Source organism: Carcharodon carcharias, chromosome 1, assembly GCF_017639515.1.
Source record: "Carcharodon carcharias isolate sCarCar2 chromosome 1, sCarCar2.pri, whole genome shotgun sequence".
NCBI classification, from domain to species: Eukaryota; Metazoa; Chordata; class Chondrichthyes; order Lamniformes; family Lamnidae; genus Carcharodon; species Carcharodon carcharias.
The window spans coordinates 628,154-654,843 of record NC_054467.1 but is presented as its reverse complement, the minus strand read 5'-3'; the positions used below and the strand labels follow the sequence as shown (position 1 = coordinate 654,843).

Below are 26,690 nucleotides of genomic sequence, written 5' to 3'. Positions count from 1 at the left end.
TCCAATCTCTCTAGATAACAGAAGTTCTTCCTCCCTGGAACCACTCTAGTGAATCTTTTCTGTCCTCTGTCTGGCATTAGACAAATGGTGCTCAGGACTTGACGCAATACCCCAGCTGAGGCGGACACAGTGTTTTATACAGATTCAACATAACGTCCTTTTATATTCTAAGCCCATATTGATAAGTCCCAGGAGGATTTATTATGCTTTATTAACTACACTGTCAACTTGTCCTGTCACAATCAATCCCAGGTCCCTCTGCTCCAACACCACCTGACTATTACTCGATATTTTATCCTGTCTCTGAATTATTCCTCCCAAAATTAAACACTTTACACTTCACTGCTTTAAACGACAGCTGCCACTTGTCTGCCCATCCTCCCTGTCCTTTTGAAGTTTAACACTATCCTACTCAGTTCAGAGTAGTTCAAAGTCCCTATGATGTTTGTAGAAGACAGTAGGGCCTCGTGGGTTTATCGTCAGTCACTGGAGAATTGGGAATTTATTCTGTTGGGATGTTATTTTCCCTCACCTGTGGTCGGAAGCGGAACGTTACTGTGGGGACTAGGAGCCGGAAGCGGAACGTTATTGCCGGGACCAGGAGCGGGGCGGCCGGAAGCGGCACCTTACTGCGGGGACCAGGAGCCGGAAGCGGCGCCTTACTGCGGGGACCAGGAGCCGGAAGCGGCGCCTTACTGCGGGGACCAGGAGCGGCCGGAAGCGGAACGTTCCTGCGGGGACCAGGAGCGGCCGGAAGGGATTGAAGATACTCCGGAGACGCGGCGGTTGTGACCGTTGGATTGCGCGCGCAGCCTGAGCCCCGGGCCGCCATGAGCGGGAAACCGCCCCCCGGAGACCGGGAGCCGCCGTCCCAGGACCTGGGTCCTAACCGCCGCCGTAATGGTGTCTTCTCCTGGGTCCAGGACCGCTCGATGGGCCGCGGCCTCGGACCACTGGTTGATCCCGTGCGGGAGACCTACTGCATCATGACCAGTCTGTATGGCTCCATGAACCCCGCCGATTCGGTAACGCTCAGCACCCAGACCCATGGAGCCGCCTTCAACCTGGAGTACTCGCCCGATGGGTAAGGGAGTCACAGCGGGTCCTCACCAACCCCGCTGCCATAAGCACACTTCTTCTTTTTCACCTTAATCTCCATCTCTTTTGTCATCTAGGGAACTCTGGATTTGTTTGGCCTACCATCCCCTTTGTGGGAATTTATATTAACATTGGTTAACGAACAGAATGTGAAGACTAATGTTATGGTAGTGTTATGGCACAGCAGATGGTAAATGCTGAGCTGCTCAAAGCCCAGAGGGAAAGGTGAAACAGCTGCCACAACTGTTTTGCAATTTGTATACATTTTGAGATGCGTGCCTTGAATTCAGTAGTAATAAGACCACCGAGTCTTATAGGTTTCTTAGAAAACCAAGTTGAACCTTTTTATTAATAGAAGAAATGATTTGAAGCACATACATAGATCTACAAATTACTACTATGTTAACTTCTAACTCCCCTAGTTAATGTAACTGCTAGTTTTGCTTTTATCCAGTTCAGAGTGAGTTGGCTTAACTTATGTTCTTTATGGACAGCAGCTTAGGGCTTAGATGCTGGAGGCTTTTCATACTTGTTAGATCTTAGAACACCTGCCCTTACATGAAGCCTTCTCTTCTTTATACATATTTTCCCGTCTGAATGCAAACTCCCATTTATCACTATGTCTTTGGACTTTATCTCTCTGATAATAAAAATCTCTCATAGTACCGATTTTACCAGGACCAATTTTATCAGTAATCTTTGGGAAAAATAAACACACTGTTTCTTAACTTCTCCTGGCTAGGTGTAACATTTCACTCCTTCTTTTGAATTCAAACTCGTCTAGTTTATTTAAAAATGCAAATGTTCCCTTTACACCTTACATCCTAAACTTTTCCCATGTTTACCTACTTAACACTTCAAATCTAGCTTATCTTCTGACACATCAAAGCATTCAGACCAGCTGCCTTTAATTCAATTAAGTCTCACACACATACACAGACGTAGACACAGACCCCACTCCTTTACAATAAATTCCAATAACATTATGAAAATTATTATATATTCTTGAGACATAGGGACAAACGGATAAGGTGGAAGATGGAGCACTCTGTGGGGAGAAGTGAGGTTATTCACTTGGGTAATGAGAACAGAAAAGCATAATCATTTTTTAAGAGCATAAAATTTGTACTCAAGAAAGGAAAGAGACAGAAAGCAGGAAACTACAGGCCAGTTAGCTTAACATTTGTTGGGAAGGAAATTGCTGGAATCTATTATTAAGGAGGCTAAAGTGGGGTACTTTGAAAATCTCAAAGCAATCAGGCAGAGTCAGCATGGTTTTGTGGAAGGGAAATCATATTTGATTAATTTATTAGCGTTCTTTGAGGAAGTAATGAGCAAGGTGGATAAAGGGGAACCTGTAGTTATGGTGTACTTGGATTTCCAGAAGACATTTGACAAGGTGTCACATCAAAGGTTACTATGCAAAATAAGAGCACATGGTGTATGGGTAACTTATTAACATGGATGGAAGATTGGTTAGCTAACAGGAAACTGAGCAAAGGCATAAATGGGTAATTTTCAGGTTCACAAGCTGTGACAAGTGAAGTGCCACAGGGGTCAGTGCTAGGGCCTCAACTATTTATAATCTATAACAATAACTTGAATAAAGGGAACTGAATGCATGGTTGCTAACTTTACTGATGACACAAAGAGAAATAGGAAAATAAGTTGTGAAGAGGACACAGATAAGTTGAGTGGGCAAAAATTTGGCAGATGGAGTATAATGTTGGAAAATGTGAACTTGCCCACTTTGGCAGGAAGAATAGAAAAACAGCATAATATTTAAATGGAGAGAGATTACAGAACTCTGAGGTAGAGGGACCTGGATGTCCTGGTACATGAATCACAAAACGTTAGTGTGCGGGCACAGCAAGTGTTTAGGAAGGCAAATGGAATGTTGTTTATTGCAAGAGGAATGGAATATAAAATTAGGGATGTTTTGGTAGAGCTGTACAGGGCATTGGTGAAACTGCATCTAGAGTACTGTGTACAGTTTTGGTCTCCTTACTTAAGGAAGTATATAAATGCATTCGAAGCAGTTCAGAGATCTGATAGCTCAGATGAGGGTGTTATCTTATGAGGAAAGGTTGGACAGGCTGGGCCTGTATCCATTTGGAGTTTAGAAGGTAGCGAGGTGATCTTATTGAAACATAAGATCTTGAGGGGACTTGACAGGATCGTTGCTGAAAAGATGTTTCTCTTGTGGGAGAGACTAGATCCTTTGGAACTCTCTTCACTGGAGAGCAGTAGAAGCAGGGCCTTTGAATAATTTTAAGGCAGAGATAGATAGATCCTTGACTAACAAGGGAGTCAAAGGTTACCGGGGGTAGGTAGGCATGTGGAGCTGAGGACACATTCCAATCAGCCATGATCTTATTGAATGGCGGAGCAGGCTTGATGGGCCGAATGGCCTACTCCTACTCGTAATTTGTATGTACCTATATTGTAAATGTTGATGACCAGAGGGAGCTGATAATACTTGTACAGGGGACACAAAGTTAGCATGCAGGTACAGGAAGCAATTAGAATGGCAAATGGCATATTCTCTTTTCTTGCAAGGAGATTGGAACACAAGAATAAGTACAGTTGTACAGGGCCTTGGTAGGAACACATGTGGAATACTATGCACAGATTTAGTCTTCATATTTAAGGAAGGATAGGCTTGCTTTGGAATAGTATGCCGATTATTCATTGGATTGGTTCCTGGTTGGAGAGGGTTATCCTATGATGAGAAGCTGAGCAAATTGGGTTTATACCCTCCGGATTTTAGAAGAATGAGAGGCGATCTCATTGAAACATACAAGATTCTGAAGGAGCTTGACAGGGTTGACACTGAAAGCATCTTTCCCCGGCTGGGAAATCTAGAAAACGAGGGCACAGTCTCAGGAGAAAGGGCTGATCATTTAGGGCTGATGAGGAATTTCTTCTCTCAAAAGGTTATTAATCTTTGTAATCTGTATCCAGAGGGTTAGAATCATAATTTATGGCACAGGAAGAGGCCACTTGGCCCATCGTGTCCGCTGGCTGAAAAATGAGCCAACCAGTCCAATCCCACTTTGCAGCATTTAGTCCATAGCACTTCAGGTTTCTGCCTCTACTATTTCAGGCAGAGAGTTCCATTAGTGGGTCGTGGATGTGTCATCGTTGAATATATGTAACGCTGAGATAGACTGGTTTTTAGTCACACGGAATTAAGAGATATGGAGAGCAGGTGGGAAAATAGAGTTGAGGCAGAAGATCAGCCACAGTTCTATTGAATGGCAGAGTAAGCTCAAGGGGCTGCGCGGTCTACTCCACTCCTCTTATTTCCTATGTTCGTATGACGCAATAAGATTCCAAGGGGACCTTATGGAATAGATAGCAAGAGGTACAGCTCACTCGCCAATTCTAGACCAGAAGAGCACAGAAGGCCATTCAGCCCATAGCTTTCTCACCTTAATGTCACTATCAGCACCTTTTTTTAGCTTTTACCACTATCATTAACACTCCCTTTGTCTTTTGGTTCCTGATATCTTTGTCAATCTCTTCTTTGCCCCCTCCTATCTCTGGCCTTCTATCCAGCTTCACCTGCTCCATCCCCCTAAAACAGTATAAATTTTATCACATTTCTACTTCTCTGTAGCTCTGCAGAAGAGTCATACGGACTCAAAACGATAACTCTGTTTCTCTCTCCACAGATGCTGTCAGACCTGCTGAGATTTTCCAGCATTTCTGTTCTTGTTCCTGGGTGTATACATCCTGGGTTTTATTAATAAGGGCATAGAATATAAAAGCAAAGAAGTTATGTTAAACATGTAAAGAACTCTGGTTCTGCCATAGCTGGAGTAGTGAGTCCAGTTCTTGATGCCACACTTTAGGAAAGACGATAAGGTATTAGAGAGTGTAGAAAAGTTTTATGAAAATGGTCTCGGGGTGAGCAACTTCAGTTACATAGATTGGAGAAGTTGGGTCTGTTTTCCTTGGAGAAGAGAAAATTGAGAGAAGATTTAGAATCAGTTTTACAGCACAGAAAAAGGCCCTTCGGCCCATCATGTCTGCGCCAGTCATCAAGCCCCTATCTACTCTCATCCCATTTTCCAGCACTTGGCCCGTAGCCTTATATGCTTTGGCATTTCAGGTGTTCATCTAAATACATCTTAAATGTTGTGTGAGTTCCTGCCCATACCATCCTTTCAGGCAGAGAGTTCCAGATACCCCCCGCCCTCTGAGTGAAAAAAATTTTCCTCAAATCCTCTAAGTCTCCAGCCCCTTGCCTTAAATCTATGCCCCTGGGTTATTGACCCCTCCACTAAGGGGAAAACATCCTAGTGCAATCACATCCTTCCTATAGTGTGGCGACCAGAACTGCACACACTACTCCAGATGTGGCCTAACTAACACTTTATACAGCTCCATCATAACCTCCCTGCTCTTGTATTCAATGCCTTGAATAATAAAGGCAACTATCCCATATGCCTTCTTAACCTGTCCTGCTGCTTTCAAGGATTTATGGACATGCACATCAAGGTCCCTCTGATCCTTTGTACTTCCTAGGGTCCTACTATTCATTGTGTACTCCCTTACCCTGTTAGTCCTTCCATAATGCATCACTTCACACTTTTCAGGATTAAATTCCATTTGCCACTGTCCTGCCCATCTGACCAACCCGTCTACATTGTCCTGTAGTCTAAGGCTTTCCCCCTCGCTATTTACCACACCACCAATTTGCATGTCATCTGTCAACTTACTGATCATACCTCCTACATTCATGCCTAGATCATTAATGTACACTACAAATAGCAAGGGACCCAGCATCGAACCCTGTGGTACGCCACTGGACACAGGCTTCCAGTCACAAAAACAGCCTTTGAACATCACCCTTTGCCTCCTGCCACTAAGCCAATTTTGGATCCAGTTTGCCAAATTGCCCTGGATCCCATGGGCTCTCACCACCTTGACCAGTCTCCCGTGTGAGACCTTGTGAAGACTTACTGAAGTCCATGTGGACTACAACAACTGCACTACTCTTATCTACACACCTAGTCACCACCTCAAAAAATTCAATCGAATTTGTTAGACATGATCTCTCCCTGACAAAGCCATGCTGACTGTCCTTGATTAATCTTTGCCTCTCCAAGTGGGGATTAATTCTGTCACTCAGAGTTTTTTCCAAAAGTTTCCCTACCACTGATGTTAAGCTCACTGGCCAGTAGTTTCCTGATTTATCCCTACCACTTCTTGATCGAGTTATTTAAAATCATGATGGGTCTGGACAGAATAGATAGGTAAAAACTGTTGGTAGAAGGATAGGGAACATGAGGGCACAGATTTAAGGTAATTGACTTTGGAAGCAAAGGCGACATGAGGAAAAACGTGTTCACACAGCGTGTGGTTAGGATTGGAATGCACTGCCTGAGACTGTGATGGAGGCAGGTTCATTTGAGAAATTCAGCAGGGGATTGGATTGTTATCTGAAAAGGAAGAATGTGCAGGCCTACGGGGTGAAGGTGGAGGAATGGCTCTAGATCAGTTACTCCTACAGAGAGCTGTGGGCTGCATAGCCTCCTGTGCTGTAACAATTCCGTGATACACCAGCCATTCACGATGATGATGACCCTTAACACTACCATACAAGTTGCAATTTTCATACTCTAACACCACTGAATAGGACAGATGAAGAACAGCAAATAGAGAAACAGTAGTTTAAGTTTTTTTTTAAAATTGTCATTTATGTGTAAGTGTAAATTTGACACAAGGGGAATATGAAAACACTTACATATGTAGTGCACAAATTCTGATATAGTTTGCAGGTAGTGAAAATATAGAAACATAGAAATTAGGAGCAGGAGTGGGCCATTCGGCCCTTCAAGCCTGCTGCGCCATTCATTATGATCATGGATGATCATCCAACTCAATAGCCTGCTCCCGCTTTCTCCCCATACCCTTTGATCCATTTTGCCCCAAGAGCTATATCTAACTCCTTCGTGAAAACATACAATGTTTTGGACTCAACTACTTTCTGTGGTAATGAATTCCACAGGCTCACCACTCTCTGGGTGAAGAAATTTCTCCTCATCTCAGTCCTACATGGTCTACCCCATTTCCTCAGACTGTGACCCCTGGTTCTGGACTCCCCCACCCATAGGGAACGTCCTTCCTGCGTCTACCCTGTTTAGTCCTGTTAGAATTTTATAGGCTTGTATGAGACTCCCCCCCCCTGCCATTCTTCAGAACTCCAGCGAATATGATCCTAATCAACTCAATCTCTCCTAATGTGTCAGTCCCACCATCCCAGGAATCAGTCGGGTAAACCTTCGCTGCACTCCCTCTATAGCGAATACATCCTTCCTCAGATAAGGAGACCAAAACTGCACACAATATTCCAGGTGTGGTCTCACCAAGGCCCTATATAATTGCAGCAAGCCATCCCTGTTCCTGTACTCAAATCCTCTGGCTATGAAGGCCAACATATCATTTGCCTTCTTTACCGCCTGCTGCACCTGCATGCTTACCTTCAGCGACTGGTGTCCAAGGACACCCAGGTCTCATTGCACATTCCCCTCTCTCAATTTATAGCCATTCAGATAATAACCTGCCTTCCTGTTTTTGCTACCAAAATGGATAACCTCACATTTATCCACATTATTCTGCATCTTCCATGCATTTGCCCACTCACTCAGTTTGTCCAGATCACACTGAAGCATCTCTGCATCCTCCTCACAGCTCATCCCCCCCATCCAGCTTTGTGTCATCTGCGAATTTGGAGATATTACATTTAATTCCCTCATCTAAATCATTGATATATATTGTGAATAACTGGGGTCTAGCACTGATCCCTGCAGTACCCCACTAGTCACTGCCTGCCATTCGTAAAAAGACCCGTTTATTCCTACTCTATGATTCCTGTCTGCCAACCATCTCTATACACTACCCCCAATCCCATGTGCTTTAATTTTACATGCCAATCTCTTATGTGGTACTTTGTCGAAAGCCTTCTGAAAGTCCAAATAAACTACATCCACTGGCTCCCCCTCATCAACTCTACTAGTTACATCCTCGAAAAATTCCAGTAGATTTGTCAAGCATGATTTCCCTATCATAAATCCATGCTAACTGTCCGATTCTGCTACTGTTTTCCATGTGCTCGGCTATTAAATCTTTTATAATGGACTCTAGAATTTTCCCCACTACTGACGTCAGGCTGACTGGTCTATATTCAAATATAAAATGTTTTGGGCTTAATTTTGAAGTGACTTTAAAAAGACAAATACAAGAGTAATTTACCATTTACAGTCTGAATAGAAAATCTTATTTGGTTTGCTGCTAAGGCTTTGTTTTATTCCCTATGTAGATCTGTGTTGACGGTGGCATGTGAACAGACTGAAGTTCTCTTGTTTGACCCAGTATCTTCAAAACACATCAAAACTCTGTCTGAAGCACATGAAGATTGTGTCAATAACATCAGGTCAGTTATGCAGCAACGTTGCAGTGATCGATGTTATGAATTTGCTGGGCCCTATATGTTGTTTGTTTTAAGCTATTCCATTTCCTCTTAACATCTGGGATTAGATTCCCATTTGGCTATTGACTTATAAGTTTAATCATCCCACAGAATAATTATATTTCAGAAATCTAGAGGCTATGCTGGACATATATTGCAAATTGTTTTATTCAAACAGCTGCACAAAGTTTTCAAATAATGTTTATAATTGTGCATAGTTTAAATCAAGGTAAGCAGTGGTCACTTCAACTATTCAAGACTGAAGAAGTCTCTCAAGCATTTACTACAACAGCTTTAATTTTTACAGCACCTTTAAAGCAGTACAGCATTCCAAAATGTTTCACAGATGTGTAAGCAAAAAAATTTGACACTAGCTCACAAGTAATTATTAGGGGGACAGGTGGACCAAAAGCTTAGCCAAAGAGGTAGGTTTTGAGCAGCGCATTAAAGGAGGAGTGGGAGGCAGAGAAATGGATATGTTTAAGGAGGGAACTCCAGAGCTAAAAGCCTAGGCAGTTGAAGCCACAGCCGCCAGTAATAGAGCAAAGGAAATTGGGTTTCACAAGTGGCCATAATTAGAAATGTGTAGAGGTCTCGCAGGGTTGTGAGACTTTACATGGTCATAGAGTAGTGAAGGGCAAGGACGTGGAGGGATACAATGCAGATATGTTTACTTTTTCCCCCTATTTTATGCAATAAAATCATGCAATTTTCATGAAATCCTTTACTTCCTATTCTCTGACACTAGCATTACCCTAGGAAAGGACAAAATACTGCAGATACCTGACCTCAGAAACAAAGGAATCAAAGTGCTGGAAGCACTGAGCAGGTCTGTTAGCATCTGTGGTGAAAATTGAAAAAGTAATTTTTTGGGTGTAGAATCCTTTTCAAAACATTTCAACGTTTTTGAAAAAGAGTTTGCATCCAAAACGTTAACTTGTCTTTTCTCTCAGATGCTGGCTGACGTGTTGAGTATTCCTAAAATTTTCTGTTTGGTTCTTACTATAAACATGTAGAATCACGCTACAAAACACTTTTCTTTTACCCATGTAGTGAACCAATGTTATTCGAAGTATTTAATTGTTGTGTGAAGTGCTTTGAGACGTTTCTTTGCTAAATCTTGCTAAGATTTCTGCCAAAAAAGGTTTCTCTTTCTCTATAAATGGTGTTAATTCCTAATGCCTTGTGAACCAATGATATGGTTTGACAGCATTAAGGCTGTCGGAACATGAATGCTTCACTAGTAGCAAAATTAGTTTGCCCTAAGAACATAGTGTCAAAGATAACATGCTGTGAACATCAAGTCCTTTTGTGTTCAAAGCCTCAAGAGATGAAAAAGCAGCCTTTTTGCTGAAATCTAAAAGATCAGGTAACCATTTTCTTGAAATGAATTCCATTTCCCAAATTCATCGTGGGAACCATACAATAGAGAAAACAAAGCATTTAACCTATAAGAAGTGTGAAATGGAAATAAATTATAAATTAACAAATTACTCTTGGCATTTGACTCGTTTTATCATTAATATTATAGTCTGCTGGAAACAGTCCCAGGGTTAACATCTTGGATTTGTTGTGCAGCCTTTAATGCTTCTAGCCATTTAAATCATCTATAATTCAGCAATAAATTTATAGGATCCAATCTAATTAATTATAATGCCGGAATAAAAATCAGTTTGTCACTGAGTGGACTAGGATAATATGTAGTGTGTTGTGCATACAACTAGTTATACGAATTAGGAGCGGGAGTAGGCAATTCAGCCCCTTGTGCCTGCTTTGCCATTTGATAAGACCATGTCTTACCTGATTGTGGCTTCTGCTTTCCTGTCTACCCCTTATACCCTTTTACTGCTTTGTCGGCTAAGAATCTATCTAACTCAGCCTTAAGAATATTCAATCACCCTGCCTCCAGTGCTCGCTGGGGAAGAGAATCCCAAAGACTTACGACCCTCTGAGAGCGAGAATTTCTCCTTGTTTCCATGTTAAATGGGTGATCCCTTATTTTTAACCTGTGTCCCCTAGTTCTAGTCTCTCCCACAATGGGAAACATCCTTTCAGCATCCACCCTGTCAAGTCCCCTCAGGATCTTGTGATTCAATAAGATCACCCCTCATTCTTCTAAATTCCAATGGAAACAGGATTCCACTCCCTTGCAATAAACAGCAAAATTCCATTTTGCCATCCTAATTGCTTGCTGTAGCTTTTACTGAATCATGTACTAGGACAACCAGATTCTTCTGTACCGTAGAGCCCTGCAATCTCTCCGTATAAATAATAATCTGCTTTTCTGTACTTCCTGCAAAGTGGATAAGTTCTCACATTCCCACATTATGCTTTATCTGCCAAATTTTTGCCGACTCCCTAACCTTTCTGTATCCCTTTGCAAACTCCTCCTATCCTCTTCACACCTTACTTTCCTATTTATATTTTTGTCATCAACAAATTTAGCAACCATACATTCAGTCCCTTCCTCCAAATCAAGGTGGAATATAATGTGGAAAATTGAAAGGTTATCCACTTTGGTAGGAGGAACAGATGTGCAGAGTATTTAAGTGGTAAGAGATTAGAAAGTGTAGATATACAAAGGGACCTAGGTGTCCTTGTCAATAAGTCACTGCAGACTAACATGTAGGTGTAGCAAGCAATTAGAAAGGCTCGTGGTATGTTAGCCTTTATCACAAGAGGATTTGAGTACAGGTGTAATGAAGTCTTGCTTCAGTTGTATAGAACCTTGGTTAGACCACACCTGGAGTATGGTGTGCAGCTTTGGTCCCCTTAGGAAGGACATTATTGCCATAGAGGGAGTGCAACAAAAGTTCATTTGACTTATTCCTGGGATGGAGGGACTGCCCTATGAAGAGAGATTGGGGAAACTGGGCCTGTATTCTCTTGTGTTTCGAAGAATGAGAGGTGATCTCCTTGAAACCTACAAAACACTTAAAGGGATAGGTTAGATGCAGGTAAGATGCTCCCCCTGGTTGGGGAGTCTAGGACCAGGGGACACAATTTCAAAATAGGGGCGAAGCCACTTAGGACTGAGATAAGGAGAATTTTTTTTACTCAGAGGGTTGTGAACCTTTGGAGTTTTCTACTCCAGAAGGCTGTGGAAGCTCCGTCATTGAGTATGTTTAAAGCAAAGATTGGCAGATTCCTAAATACCAATGACATAAAGGGATATGGGGATAATGTGGGGGAAAAGGCATTGAACTGAATGATCAGCCATGATCATATTGAATGGCAGAGCAGACTCAATGGGCTGAATGACCTACTCCTATGTTCCTAAATTGTTGATGTAAACACTTGAGGCCCCAGCACTGATCCCTGTGGCACTTCACTCATTACATCGTGCCAACATGAAAATGACCCATTTATACCTACTACTGATTCCTGTTAGCTAAATAATCCTCTGTCCTTGCTATTATTTCACCTTCCACACTATGAGCTCTTATTTTGGGTAGTAGCCTTTGATGTGGCAACTTGTCCAATACCTTCTGGAAATCCAAGTGCACCACAACTATATGTTCCCCATTATCCACGTTGCTTGTTATTTCCTCAAAAACACTCCAATAAATGAGTCAAAATGATTTCCCTTTCACAAAACCGTGCTGACTCTGCCCGATTGCATTAACATCTTCTAATTGCCCTGGTATAATCTACTTAATAGTAGATTCTAGCATTTTCCCTGTAACAGATGTTAGGCTAACTGGCCTGTAGTTCCCTGCTGTCTGTCTCTCTCCTATCTTGAATAGAGGAGTTACATTCACAGTTTTACAATCTGATGGCACCTTTCCAGAATCTAGGAAATTTTGGACAATTAAAACCAATTTCGGCAGCCATTTCTTTTAAGACTCTTGGATGAAGCCTATCAAGACCTGGGGACTCGTCAGCCTTCAGTCCTAATAATGACTTCAGTGGGCCACTCGGCCCTTCGAGTCTCATTCTAACCTCTTTTTTTTAAAAATTCATTCTACGCTGGTTTTTATATTCTGTTCAATCTTCTGACTTGCCACTTCATGGAATTATACATTTTTTCTTTCAATTTCATACTATCTTTAACTTACTTAGTTATCCATGAATGATGCATCCATATCCGAGAGAAAGGGTCTCCAAACTGTGGCACACCCCCCACCCCCTAAGTAGGGTCACGAGATGAAATTTTAGTGACATAAGCCCTGAGGCAGCAATGGCTGCTGTGGAGCTTGACTCATTTCTGACAACTGTGAGGCCCCTTTAAATGTCTGTGTTTTTTGTTGTTGATGGGTGGGCCTAATGGACTGTTCTTTGTGACCTGGTTACTGCTACAAAAAAACCCGTGAATAAGTAGGTGTTTTTATTTTTTTTGGAAAAACCTTGCCTTTTCATCAACTCCCTGCCCAACTCCTATTTTCGACCCCCTCCCACCCCTGTCAAGAGCAAAAGCTTCTCCCTCATCCCCAAAAAAAACCTCTCATCCTCCAGATTTCCACTCTGAGGGCCACATAAAGTCTGAGGCATTAATGTGAGGTCACTGTGGGGAAAAAGGTTTGGGAAGCATAGCTAGTGTATTTCTTTCTCACTGGAATGGATCTTTGCGTTATGAAATATTTCTAATGACCTATCCCTTAACCTAATTTGCCAGTTTACTTTAGCCAGCTATGTCTTCATACCCTCATAATTGCCATTCTTTAAGTTTAAAACACTAGTCTTAGACCCACTCTTCTCTCCCTCAAACTGAATGTGAAATTCAATCATGTTATGCCTTGACATCCAGAGAACTGAATACAAATTGCAATTGTGAAGGAAACACGCATACTAAACATACAGCCAAAGGTATTTTTCTTTGATCCACTGCATATTACAGGTAATCAGTTAATTAAACCAAAGCCATTGTACCCAGCAGGAAGGCTTTAGGGTGCTTTTTTATTGTTTGATCTTCAATTTTCCCATGTCTTGTAAAGCATGTCTATACTGTCCCATTGTTTCCCCTTTTCTCATTGATGTCCATCATATTTGTGCTGCTCCCAAGCCCTGACTTTAAAGTTTGTTTTTTTTAAAAATTGCAAGAATTTTGTTGCCATTATCTGGCTGTCCTGCAACTTCACAGCTTTTTGCATTGCTTTATGAAGAGATTCTAAGGAAGGTTCAATACACTAGAAAGATATTGTTCCCAAGGCACATTCTAGTGAATTTGTATTAATCATCAAGTTAAATAGGAGGTTCCCAGAGGAGCACATTGATCCTTTTTGAGTTCTGCTATGCAAATCTTGGTTAACTATAAGCAGACATAATGCCTGGGGGACTTTGTTTTAATATATTCTTCTTCTTCCCCTCTTTAGGTTCCCCCATGCCATGCACCATTCACCGTTTGGGAGGGCATGCAGGTGACCTGCTCCTAGGCCTCTGCTGATGTTTCTCTGTAAGTGGCTGCTGGAAGGTGCATGAGATTGGTTGTAATTTATTATTATTATTGCTTTCCCTTTGGGAAAGCCTCCACACAACTTTTCTCCTTGATGGCACAACCAAGATCAGGAACTCAGATGTGCAGTACAGCAGTTGTGAGCCCCTGCCATGATCTTCTGTGGCACAGTCCATTGTTACATTTGCAGATCTTGTTCAGGCCAGCTGGATCTGTACCTATGCTGGTAACTTTAGATTTTGGTGAATCAGGGTCTTGTCCAGAATGTCCCTGTAGTCATTGGCCATACAATAATCATTAATTATGATAATTAGTATTATTAAGTGCTAGATCACTGATGTATGTTTTGCCAACGCCCAGAGAGTTAGCAATGGCCACATTGGATTGTCAAACAATGATGCTCAGTAATTAATAGTGCTGCACAGATCCACTCAGATTGGAGTTGCACAACAACTTATATTTATATTGTGCCTTTAATGCAATGAAACGTCCCAAGGCACATCACAGCAGCGTTATAAAACAAAAGGCTGGGTGATTCACCTCCAAACGACTCTTATGCACCTCCCAGTGGCTGGTTGTAAAGTGGCATTGGTGGAGGCCTGAGAAAGAGCTTTTGCCCCTCCTTTGGGAAGGAGAAAATGAAAGTGAAAAATAACCAAATAAAATTTAAATATAAATGGATTTTCTCTTGCTGTAGTACTGCAGAACCTTAGTTTAGCTTTCAGAAGATGTGTCTTTTACATCTGTGCTGCTAAATGCTTTAAAGAGTGTTCAAATATGTGATCAGCTAGAACATAAGGGCAATGTACATTTAAGTGAAAGGATTAAATCAGCTTCAGTTGAGCACAAGGCTGGACTTGAGCAGCAGTGGCATTAACCCATGCCTCCTTGTTTCAAATATTTATCCACTTCCCTTAAAAGATGCAATATTCTAGACTTCAACTACTCCCAGTGGCAAAGCATTCCATGCTCCAGATCAACCATGCAAACCTCTGTAATTAAATTACTCCTAACCTTTCTCCTCACACTTCAATGAGAATTTTAAATTGCTGACCCTCATCACTAACTCCCCTATTGGATGAAAGTCTTTCCCTAATCATCCAATCATTTCCTTCTTAAATTTTAAAGACTATATTAAAAAACACCTTTGCATGTTAACTAATTAACTTTCAGAAATTAATTACTGCTGGTATTTAAAGAAAGACTTGCATTTATATTCTACTTTTCATGACTTCATTAAGTCCCAAAGTGCTTTACAGCCAATTAAGTACTTTATGAAGTGTAGTCACTGTTGTAATGTGGGAAACATGGTAACCAGTTTGTGCATAGCAAGCTCCCATAAATAGCAATGTGATAATGACCAGATCAACTTTTTGTGGTGTTGATTGGGGGATAAATATTGAACACAACACTGGGGGTAACTCCCATGTTCTTTGTTCATGGGATCTTTTATGCCTTGGTTTAATATCTCATCCAACAGACGGTGCATATAACAGCACTCCCTCAGTACTGCTTAGGAGTGTCAGCCTTGATTTTTGCACTCAAGTCACTCTGCAGAAAGCAATGGGGAACGGCAGGCTCCCTATGCTACTGGGTAATTCAAAAAAGGTGCTAAGAGTCAATCTAGGAGGTGTATACCTGTAAAGATTCACTCTGTAACTAAATCTATGCCAAGTAAAGATTGGCTCTGGTTTTTTCCTTTGCTGACTGGCTATCAGGATTATAATAATTCCTCCCGGGCTCCCTAAGGCAAGCAAACTCCAGAAGCCATGGCTACTCACAATACAGCACTAGGCATCTAACTCCCATCTTCCCACTCCCAATATGCACCACCGTCCTTGGGGACATTAGAAATGGTGTTTTCTAATTCTTCCATTGGATCAGTCCCAAAGGACTGAGACATCCTATCCCTGTCCTTCTTAGCTTTCAATAAACTTGTCTGCCAAATAACATCTCTGTGGACTGGAAATGTTTAAATCTTGTTTACATTTGTAGCCTACTGAGTAGCTCATATATTCGGCACTCTCTGCATGAAAAAGTTCATGTATTCATCTTTTTTGTCTAAGCATCGATCTGTGTATCATTGTCCTAGAATTTGTGTTAGAAAATGCAATCTCAAAAATGTGCATGGAAATATCACAATGTGAAGTGCAATAATTTAGGATGACTTGTGAATATATATCTTCTCCTGGAACTGTTTCAGATTTTGTTTCAATGTTCTGTGGCTGAGAAATTTTATTGTTCCATTATTCTCAATATCAGCATATGCTACGTTTCATTTTTAGGTTTCTTGATAACAGGCTTTTTGCAACGTGCTCTGATGACACTACAGTAGCACTGTGGGATTTGCGTAACCTCAACTCAAAGGTCTGCACCTTGCATGGCCATACTAGTTGGGTAAAGAACATTGAATATGATACCAATACAAGACTGCTGGTAACATCAGGATTTGATGGAAATGTAATCACTTGGGACACAAATAGGTTGGTGTTATTCATATTTTTCCACAAGCCTTTGATGTTTGCTGAGTAAACTGCATTTGTGTTTAAGAATGTACAGGTCTGGAAAGACTACTGCAAAACAAAGTTGTGTGAATTTAATTTAAAAATAAGCTATATTTTTTATACATTTGAAAGGCACCAGTATTTTTTGTCATTAATTTTTGTCCAACAGTTAAAATTTAAATAGGTGGGCACTTCAAAAACTTTTTTTTAGAAAGAATAATAGCTGAGGTTTTAAAAATTAAATTGGGACCTCTTTTCTGCATGAATTTACTTTGTCATGTTTTTTGAGTTGCACTTCTTACGTTAACACTTTTAATGGCAAAATTGTTTCTTACCATTTATCTGTCATGTAGTATTTGCAGGGCTCTAGTCAATAATGTGACGTCATCCTCGACTTGTCATAGTTTTGTTTTTCACTTTGTTATTGGGTAATTAGATGTATTTTCAGCCAACGGGTAAAAGGAGGAGAGGGATTTAGAAGCAGGACAGAGTTCATGGTGGCAATGAGAGAGTGGAAAAAGATCAGTAGGTGAAAAGACTCCCCATAAACAACATGACAGGAAATCTACTTGTGTAATTTCAAAAAGGTTATAACCACAGTGACGTTCTTTTTATTGGTTAAGTGTTTAAGACTCTTTCTACTTTCAAATTGGTTACTTTCTGCTTTTATTATCTTGGCTGTTATGTTCCACAAAGGAGGTAATAATTTACAGAAGCTTGGACCAAGAAGAGACCAATCAGCCCAGCAGGTCTTTTGCTTTGAGTCCTTATGTGACTATCTCAACTAAGGATTTGTCACCAAAGATCTTTACGCTTGCTTCATAATTCCTTATGAATTTTTAAAAATATTGTAAATTGTGGGATCCGGGTGATGCTGTTAAGGCCAGCGTTTAATGCCCACTCCTAATGCCCTTGAGAAGTGGTGGTGAACCGCTTTCTTAATTATAACTGCAAGGCCATTTCAGAGGGCAGTTATGAGTCAACCACATTGCTCTGGGCCTGGAGTCACATATAAGACAGACCAGGTAAATGTGACAAAATTCCTTCTATGAAGGACAATCTGGTAATGACATGGCCACCATTATTAATTGTTGTGGACAGGAGAGAGAGGCAAATTGAACTTCTTTATCATCTCACCATCTGTCCATGTTTCTAATTGTTTTAAAACTAGATTAGGGCATGTTTCACCAAACCCTCAGTTTATGGGGTCCAATTTTATAAGTAACTCACAGCAAAGTCTGTTTTTGATTAACTCAGAAGGTTGGTTTATTCACATATCTAACCCAGGGTGGGATGTTCGCAACCTTTCACACACGCACGTGCACATGCTCAAACACGTATATACAATAAGGGGGGTGGGAAAAGAGTATTACAAGTGTGGATAACAACAGTAAAAGCACCACGGAAATGAATATTGGTTCACATGATTTCTGGAGTCCAGAAAGTCAAAGTCCAGAGGGGGATTCCTCTATGGAGAGGTTCCAATTCCAGCGGTTTCCTGGCTGAAGACAGCAGCACAAAATTCCTGTGAAGTGAGGGCAGTGCAGCAAGATGAGATTGATGTTCAGAGATGGTGGCCAGTGGCTTCCAGATGAACAGGTTTTGAGGAGTCCAAATTTGTTGTCGACTGCTTGGCCAGCCAAGAGTCCTGCTGTTCTTTTCAGGTTGGAGGTAAATCAGCAGACTGGTCTGCTTCCGAGTTCTCAACTGTATAAAGAGATTTCAAGATGGCTACTCGAGTCAAGTGACCTCCTTCCTCCAAAATGATTTTAAAGGGGATGTTAACCTGGTCTCTGGGTCTGACTTTTGTTTTATGGCTTATAATGTCTCAGTCATTAACCTCTGAAAGAGTCATTATCCATATTGATGACCCTGTTTTAGGTAGCCATTGTTTTGATAGACCTTATGACTCTGCTAGCAAGATAAATTTATAAATGACACCCATTTCCTTTCAGTGGTCCCTTTTTGAAATGCACCCTGGCAGTCCCAGATGTGAGATCAGGCAGTTAGCATCTCTGCAGGACTAATGAGCTTCGATGTCTACGAGCCCCTTGGTTTCATGATTATAATGTATTCTTGCAATGGGGTGTGAGATTCCACAGGGATGAAAGTGGGTCTCTCTTGTTCTTGTAACTGCTGTTAGAGATTTCCACGACAGACTTGAGGGACAGAATGGCCTATTCCTCCTTGTTCATATGGCCAATCTTGTAAGTGATGTGACTTGTAGCAGACATATTTTGGTTCAGCAAAAGTCCATTTTAAAAATAGCAAAAATGAATAAAGTTTGATGTACACAGTTTTTGATTTCTTACATGGATTAATGACATGTCAGTAAAACCAGTTTTTAATTCCATATTTATTTAATTAACTAAATTTATATTCCCAGCTGCCATGGTGTGATTTGAACTGGTCTCTCAATCATTGGTCCAGGCCTCTGGATTACTAACCCAGTGTCATAACCACTATACTGCATGCTCTTATATTGAATTAAGCACATTAGTATAAAGTAAAAGTGAAAAAACTGCAGATGCTGGAATTCTTGTTTATTAATGTCTCCTATAACCTGCAATCCTTGGGCTTTTGTGTTCACTCTGTTTCTGTTTAATTTTTCTAAATGTCTATCAAGTTTCCTTTTCTCCATGAAGTCAAGTTGAATTTACTGTACTTTTCTTTCTGAATTAGTTCCCTGATAGCCTGAAGTCAGCTTGGTCACTCTTCTCTGAATTATTTCCTGTGTCATTGATCATTGCCAAATGGTTTGCATTTTCCACCCTGTTATTGGAAGTTTTACTATTTGAAAGGTGCTTTTTAAATGCAAATTGTTGTTACCTGTATGACTTGTGAACACTTAAATGTGGCAGTTGCTAAATAAATTGATGCTTTCATTGACTGACTGATACCGAGTATCATCTTTTGGTGTGGCCAGGTTAAGTGGGCCGAACCCCTCATGAAGTTTTAATGGTGCCTTCACTGCCTGACTGTATCCCCATGTTTTTTTTAACTTACAGGATGAGTGTGTCATTGGCTAGGCCAGCATTTATTGCCCATCCCTAATTGCCCTTGAAAAGGTAATGGTAAGCTGCCTTCTTGAACCTCTGCAGTCCACGTGGTATAGATGCACACACAATGCTGTTGGGGAAGGAGTTCCAAGATTTTGACCTAGCGATAGTGAAAGAATGGCGATACATTTCTAAGTCCGGATGGTGTGTTACTTGAAGGGGAACTTCCAGGTGGTGGTGTTCCTATGCATCTGCTGCCCTTGTCCTTCTAGATGTGGCAAGACTGCAGAGCTTAGATCTGATCTGTTGGTTGTGGAATCGCTTAGCTCTGTCTATCACTTGCTGTTTGGCACACAAGTAGTCCTGTGTTGTACTTTCACCAGGTTGACACCTCACTTTTAGGTATGCCTGTGCTACTCCTGGCATGGTCTCCACTCTTCATTGAAGCAGATTTGATCCCTTGACTGGGAGATAATGGTTGAGTGGGGGATATGTCAGGCCATGAGGTTTCATATTGTGGTTGAGTACAATTCTGCTGCCGATAGCCCACAGTGCCTCATGGATGCCTGACGTTGAGTTGCTAGGTCCATTCGAAATCTATCCCATTTAGCATGGTGGTAGTGTTATACAACATTATGGAGGGTATCCTCAATGTGAAGATTGGGGGGTGGGGGGGGTTGAGGATACGTGGTAATCAGCAGGAGGTTTCCTTGTCAATGTTTGACCTGATGCCATGAGACTTCATGGGGGCCAGAGTTGATGTTGAGGACTCTAAGGGCAACTCTCTCCCTCCTGTATACCCCTGTGCCACCACCTGTGCTGTGTCTGTCTTGCCAGTGAGACAGGGCATACCCAGGGATGTTGATGGTGGTGTCTTGGGCATGATCTGTAAGGTATGATTCCATTACTGTAACTATGTCAGGCTGTGGTTTGACTAGTCTATGAGCGAGCTCTTCCAATTTTGGCACAAGTCCCCAGATGTTAGTAAGGAGGACTTTACTGGGTTGACAGGGCTGGGTTTGCTGTTGTCGTTTCTGGTGCTTAGGTCGATGCCGGGAGGTCTGTCTGGTTTCATTCCTTTTTATTGTAGCAGTTTGATACAACTGAGTGGCTTGATAGGCCATTTCAGAGGGCTACAGGTCAGAGGCTAGGAATCCTGCAGCGAGTATCTCACCTCCTGACTCCCCTAAGGCTGTCCACCATCTACAAGGTATAAGTCAGGACTGTGATGGAATACTCTCCATTTGCCTAGATGAGTGCAGCTCCCACAACACCCGAGAAACTTGACACCATCCAGGACCAAGCAGCCCGCTTGATTGGCACCACATCCACAAACATTCACTCCCTCCATCAATGATGCACAGAAGCAGCAGTGTGTACCATCTACAAGATTCACTGTCGGAACTGACGAAGGCTTCTTTGCCAGCACCTTCCAGATCCATGACCTCTACCATCTAGAAGGACAAAGGCAACAGACACTTGGTAACACCAGCACCTGGAAGTTCCCCTCCAAGCTATTCACCATCCTGACATGGAAATATATCGCTGTCCCTTCAATGTCACTGGGTCAAAATCCTGGAACTCCCTTCCTCACAGCTCTGTGGATGTACCTACGCCACATGGACTGCAGTGGTTCAAAAAGGCAGCTCACTGCCACCACCTCAAGGGCAATAAATGCTAGCCTAGCTGGCGATGCCCACATCCCGTAAAATTATTTAAAAAATATTACTGTGAATCTGGAGTCACATGGAGGCCAGACCAGGTGAGTACAGCAGCTTTCCACCCTCAAGGACATTAGTGAACCAGATGGGTTTTTACAACAATTAGCAATGGCTTTGTAGTCACCATTAGACTTTTAATTCCAGATTTTTATTGAATTCAAATTCCACTAACTTCTGTGGTGGGATTTGGACCAGGGTCCCAGAGCATTGCCCTGGGCCCCTGTGTTCCGAGTCCAGTGACAATATCACTAAGACACCACCGACCCACAATCCACTAGCCCATTGGAACCCAAATGTTATACGCATGTTCCCTTATACTGTATTAATACATAGACTTTGATTTAAAATGGATATTCCATTCAACCAGAAGAGTTAAACCTTTTCAAGTGCACCTCGTTGCCCTGATTCATCCTCTGTGTGACTTTCAAAATCTACAGACTGACTTTATATAATTAATGAGAATATCTTATGCATTAAAAATAGAGTTTGCACTTGTCTATTCCACTTCCATTGCAGTCCAGACCAGTATATTGTTTCTTGTTCTTAAATGCATCAAGGTACATTTATGTACGTTGAATCTATTTGCTGTTTTTGAAGCAAGTCCTTATTTGATTTAAACACGTTTGAAAACCATCAGTTTTCATGTACCTACATAGCTGTATGTTATTAGTGAATTTTATGATATTGCCATATGATGGAACTTCACTGGTTATTGTTCCTGGGCTGCCAGCCATTCTGGCTTCTTTCGTGAAACCAATCTGTACCCTGAGTCTTTAATAATAGCATACATGAGAACTTTGCGACTGAAGGAGCAGGGGTACAGTTTCAGGAAGTTAGACTGTTTTAATAACATTTTTGCTGTGATTAAAACCATAGAAGTAGTTTTCTATGAAATTAAATCCAGTTGATTTTATTTGTAATGTGGTAATAAAGGAATATATAATATATACAGGTCAAAAATTAGAAACCAAAATAATTGCCTCTTGTATTAATACATAGACTTGATTTAAAATGGATATTCCATTCAACCAGAAGAGTTAAACCTTTTCAAGTGCACCTCGTTGCCCTGATTCATCCTCTGTGTGACTTTCAAAATCTACAGACTGACTTTATATAATTAATGAGAATATCTTTTGCATTAAAAATAGAGTTTGCACTTGTCTATTCCACTCCCATTGCAGTCCAGACCAGTATATTGAAAAACGTTTGGTTTGCTGTATGTTGAGTGTAGCATTAGCAGGTTATTTTATTACTTGATGTTACATTCAGCATGCATTCATTTACTGTAAAGAATGTGTTTAAACGGGTGGGTCATGGTTGCCTCAGAAGAAGAATAAACCGTCTAAGTGCTGATTCAAAGTTGTTTCACTATTACATATTTAGACATAACACAATGGCAATACTGGCTGCAGCACTGCTACAGCTATACCTAACCTTCAGCTGATCCTGAAGGTCTCGCTGTGTAGAAATTGGGAGCATCAGCTCATATGGCATTGCTGCTTGATACACCCAAATGTTTGCCCCTGTGGGAGCAATCTATTGGATAGTGTGTCATAAGTATTCACTAGTAATGTGTATATGGTTATAGTGATTTTAACCTTCATTTTATGTTGAAACAGATGTACAGAAGATGGCTGTCCACACAAGAAATTCTTCCACACCCGTTACCTGATGCGAATGCGTTTAACACCAGACTGTTCAAAAATGCTAATATCAACATCATCTGGTTATCTTCTAATTCTCCATGACCTTGATTTAACTCAGTCACTGGAAGTTTCCAATTACCGCAGTTTGAGAGGCAAACGTTCTGCTTCAAATACAGGTGAGTACGTTGAGCATTATGGCTTCCTTCTTCCAAAAGTTGCTGCCTTAAAATAACTTTTTTAATAGAATCTAGTCCTATTAATTTATATTTAGTTAAAGTTTAATATGGAGTGAGTATCTTCTGTGGAGTACTGTGCTATGGAATAACTTCTTTGCCTGTTACTTCTCATACCATAAGGAAAAATCCCATGAGAATAACAGTATGAATGGTATTAACAAGCTGCCTTGTTTCTTCTCTACAAGAAATTCTCATATGCACAATGATGCTTTAATTACTTCCTAGAGATGACTAGTGATTGCAAGACAGTATCCCTGCTTTACCCTTGCAAGTCTTAGTGGACCAGAACTGAGTGTAACTCTTTCAAATACAAACACGTTTCCATCTGTTTCTATTCAGATGAAGTTACATTGTTTCATAGTTTGCCATTGTGAGATTTGAACTCTTGATCTTGGGGTTACAAGCCCAGTACCATAACCACTTGGCTATTTAGGCCAAGCCTAAAAAAATAATATCCGCAATGTGGGTGCACACTTCTGGTGCTTGTAGTTTTTGGACACCATTTTGATGAAAACATTAATGTGTGCCCAGGGAACAGGAAGTAATTCTTTCGAGCACAAACACGTTTCCATCTGTTTCAGATGAAGTTACATAGTTTCTCATAGTTTGCCATTGTGAGATTTGAACTCTTGATCTTGGGGTTACAAACCCAGTACCATAACCACTTGGCTATTTAAGCCAAGCAGGACAAATTGCCTCTAAAGTGGCACAGTACTGCAAGTAATGGTGTAACTCTTTCGAGTACAAACCTGTTTCCATCTGTTTCAGATGAAGTTACATTGTTCCATAGTTTGCCATTGTGAGATGTGAACTCTTGATCTTGGGGTTACAAACCCAGTACCATAACCACTTGGCTATTTAAGCCAAGCAAATATTTGTTCAATGTCTCTTCCATTTCGTAGTTTTGCCATTGTGAGATTTGAACTCTTGATCTTAGGGTTACAAACCCAGTACCATAACCACTTGGCTATTTAAGCCAAGCAAATATTTGTTCAATGTCTCTTCCATTTCGTAGTTTTGCCATTGTGAGATTTGAACTCTTGATCTTGGGGTTACAAACCCAGTACCATAACCACTTGGCTATCATACCAGAACTCAGAACTGAGTGTAATTGGACAAAGCTACCCCTCTCATTGATTAGGCAGCTGATTACGTAAAAGCTTAACTTTTATTCCTTTTTGAGAATGTGACTTCAATGGCAATGCAACATAAGGTGATACTTGCATTGTTAATGTTGCTATCCTGAGAGACATAACCTTGGAGTAAATATTATAACAAGTGAACCTGTTCACTCTTAAATTCTTTGTTCAAAATGTTAGAGGAAGGATATTGCTTTTGGTTAGATTCTCTGATACTACTGGGATACAGTTAGTCCTCATTTCATGTTGCAGTTGCATTCCTGAGAAGTGCAACTTTAAGCAAAAGAACATGTAGTGAATTAGATTTTCCCATTACAACTAATGTAAAAACTGTAGTTAGGTTCTTTTGGACATTTCTCATCAGAGGAAAAAAAATAGGCTGACATTCAACATTTTCCTAAATGTCTACATTTCTAAATGAAATAGCTGTTAAAATAAATTAAACTTATAAATATGAAAGAAATATAAATGTAAATAAGATTACACTCATATCATTGGTTATGGAGCTTGTTTCCAGAGTGAGGCTCCATCTAGTGGCAGAAGATGGCATTGGTGCTGGAGCAGTTGAAGGAGTTTCTGGTAGTATCGGCGGAGAAGAAGGTGGCAGATACTGGGAACTTCGGCGAAAGCTGATAGGAGGGGAAAGGAACAGCTAAAGGACTTTCTGGTGTGGAATTGCACTGATCCCAACAGTGCAGGGGAAAATTGTAAAATGTCATCCCAGTCACCAGCTTCAGGGCACTGGGCGGTTTTTCTGGTGTTAACTTGGGAACAGAAGTTAATGTTGGACCTCCTCCAGGTCAACGGCAGATGAAAAGGTTCTGTGAGCTGTGGAGTGCGAGAGCAGTGCTCATTGGCTATATCTCGGCCGAGGGAGAGCAGACCAGTGAAAACCATGGGGATTGAGATTGCCATTAGGTACATTGTTAGATTATTTGTCAAGGTAAATCTCAGACCTTAGACTCATGGAGTCATAGAGGTCTGCAGCACAGAAAAAGGCCCTTCGGCCCATCGAGTCCATGCCAGTCAAACAAGTACCTAACTATTCTAATCCCATTTTCCTGCACTCGGCCCATAGTCTTGTATGCCATGGCATCGCAAGTGCACATCCAAATACTTTTTAAATGTTATGAGGGTTTCTGCCCCAACCACCATTTCAGGCAGTGAGTTCCAGATTCCCACCACCTCTGGGTGAAAAAATTCTTCCTCACATCCCCTCTAAAGCTCCTTCCCCTTACCTTAAATCTATGCCCCCTGTTTATTGATCTCTCCACCAAGGGGAAAAGTTCCTCCTGTCTACCCTATCTATGCCCCTCATAATTTTATACACCTCAATCTCCTCTGCTCCAGGGAAAATAACCCCAGTCTATCCAATCTCTCCTCCATAACTAAAACTCTCCACCCAGGCAACATCCTGGTAAATCTCCTCTGCATTCTCTCTAGTGCAATCACATCCTTCCTATAATGCGGATTCCAGAACTGCACACAATACTCTAGTGTGGCCTAACCAGTGTTTTATACAGTTCCTGCATAACCTCCCTGCTCTTATATTCTATGCCTCAGCTAATAAAGGCAAGTATCCTATATGCTTTCTTAATCACCTTATCTACCTGTCCCACTACCTTAAAGGACCGGTGGACATGCATACCAAGGTCCCTCTGATCCTCGGTACTTCTCAGGGTCCTACCATTCATCATGTATTTCCCATGCCTTGTTTGTCCTACTCAAGTGCATCACCTCACGCTTATCTGGATTAAATTCCATTTGTCACTGATCAGCCCATCTGACCAGCCCGTCTATATCCTCCTGTAATCTAAGGCTATCCTCCTCTCTATTTACCACCCCACTAATTTTTGTGTCATTTGAGAACTCAGTGATCAACCTTCCTACATTCAAGTCTAAATCATTCATATATACCACAAACAGCAAGGGACCTAACACCGATCCCTGTAGAACCTCACAGGACACAGGCATCCAGTCACAAAAACACCATCGACCATCACCCTCTGCTTCCTGCCACTCAGCCAATTCTGGATCCAATTTGCCAAATTGCCTTGGAGCCCATGGGATCAGTTATCAGTCTCCCATGCGGGACCTTTATAAAAAGCCTTGCTGAAATCCAAGTAGACTACATCAAATGCATTGCCCTCATCTACACAACTGGTCACCTCTTTGAAAAATTCAATTAAATTGGTCAGATGTGACCTCCCCTTAACAAAACCATGCTGACTGTCCTTGATTGATCCCTGCTTCTCCAAATGTAGATTAATTCTGTCCCTCCGAATTGCTTCCAATAGTTTCCTTGCTACTGAAGTTCGACCGGCTGGCTTGTAGTTCCCTGGTTTATCCCTTCCTCCCTTCTTGAATAACGGTATCACTTTGACTGTCCTCCAGTCCTCTGGCACCTCTTCTGTGGCCAGAGAGGTATTGAAAATTATTGCTAGCGCCCCGGCTATCTCCTCCCTTGCCTCACTC

At 41.4% G+C, this 26,690-nt stretch overlaps 1 protein-coding gene across 1 annotated transcript in view; it reads left to right on the top strand.

Moving 5' to 3' along the window:
• The first annotated feature begins 726 nt into the window (after positions 1-726).
• The window catches only part of wdr32 (WD repeat domain 32), a 51,117-nt gene continuing 25,153 nt past the window's right edge, over positions 727-26,690 (top strand). Inside the window, exons 1-4 of the mRNA XM_041189582.1 lie at positions 727-1,084; positions 8,429-8,542; positions 16,256-16,453; positions 22,814-23,016. Coding sequence (XP_041045516.1) covers positions 831-1,084; positions 8,429-8,542; positions 16,256-16,453; positions 22,814-23,016 — 769 coding nt within the window. The 5' untranslated portion in view covers positions 727-830. The remainder of the gene's footprint in view (positions 1,085-8,428; positions 8,543-16,255; positions 16,454-22,813; positions 23,017-26,690) is intronic.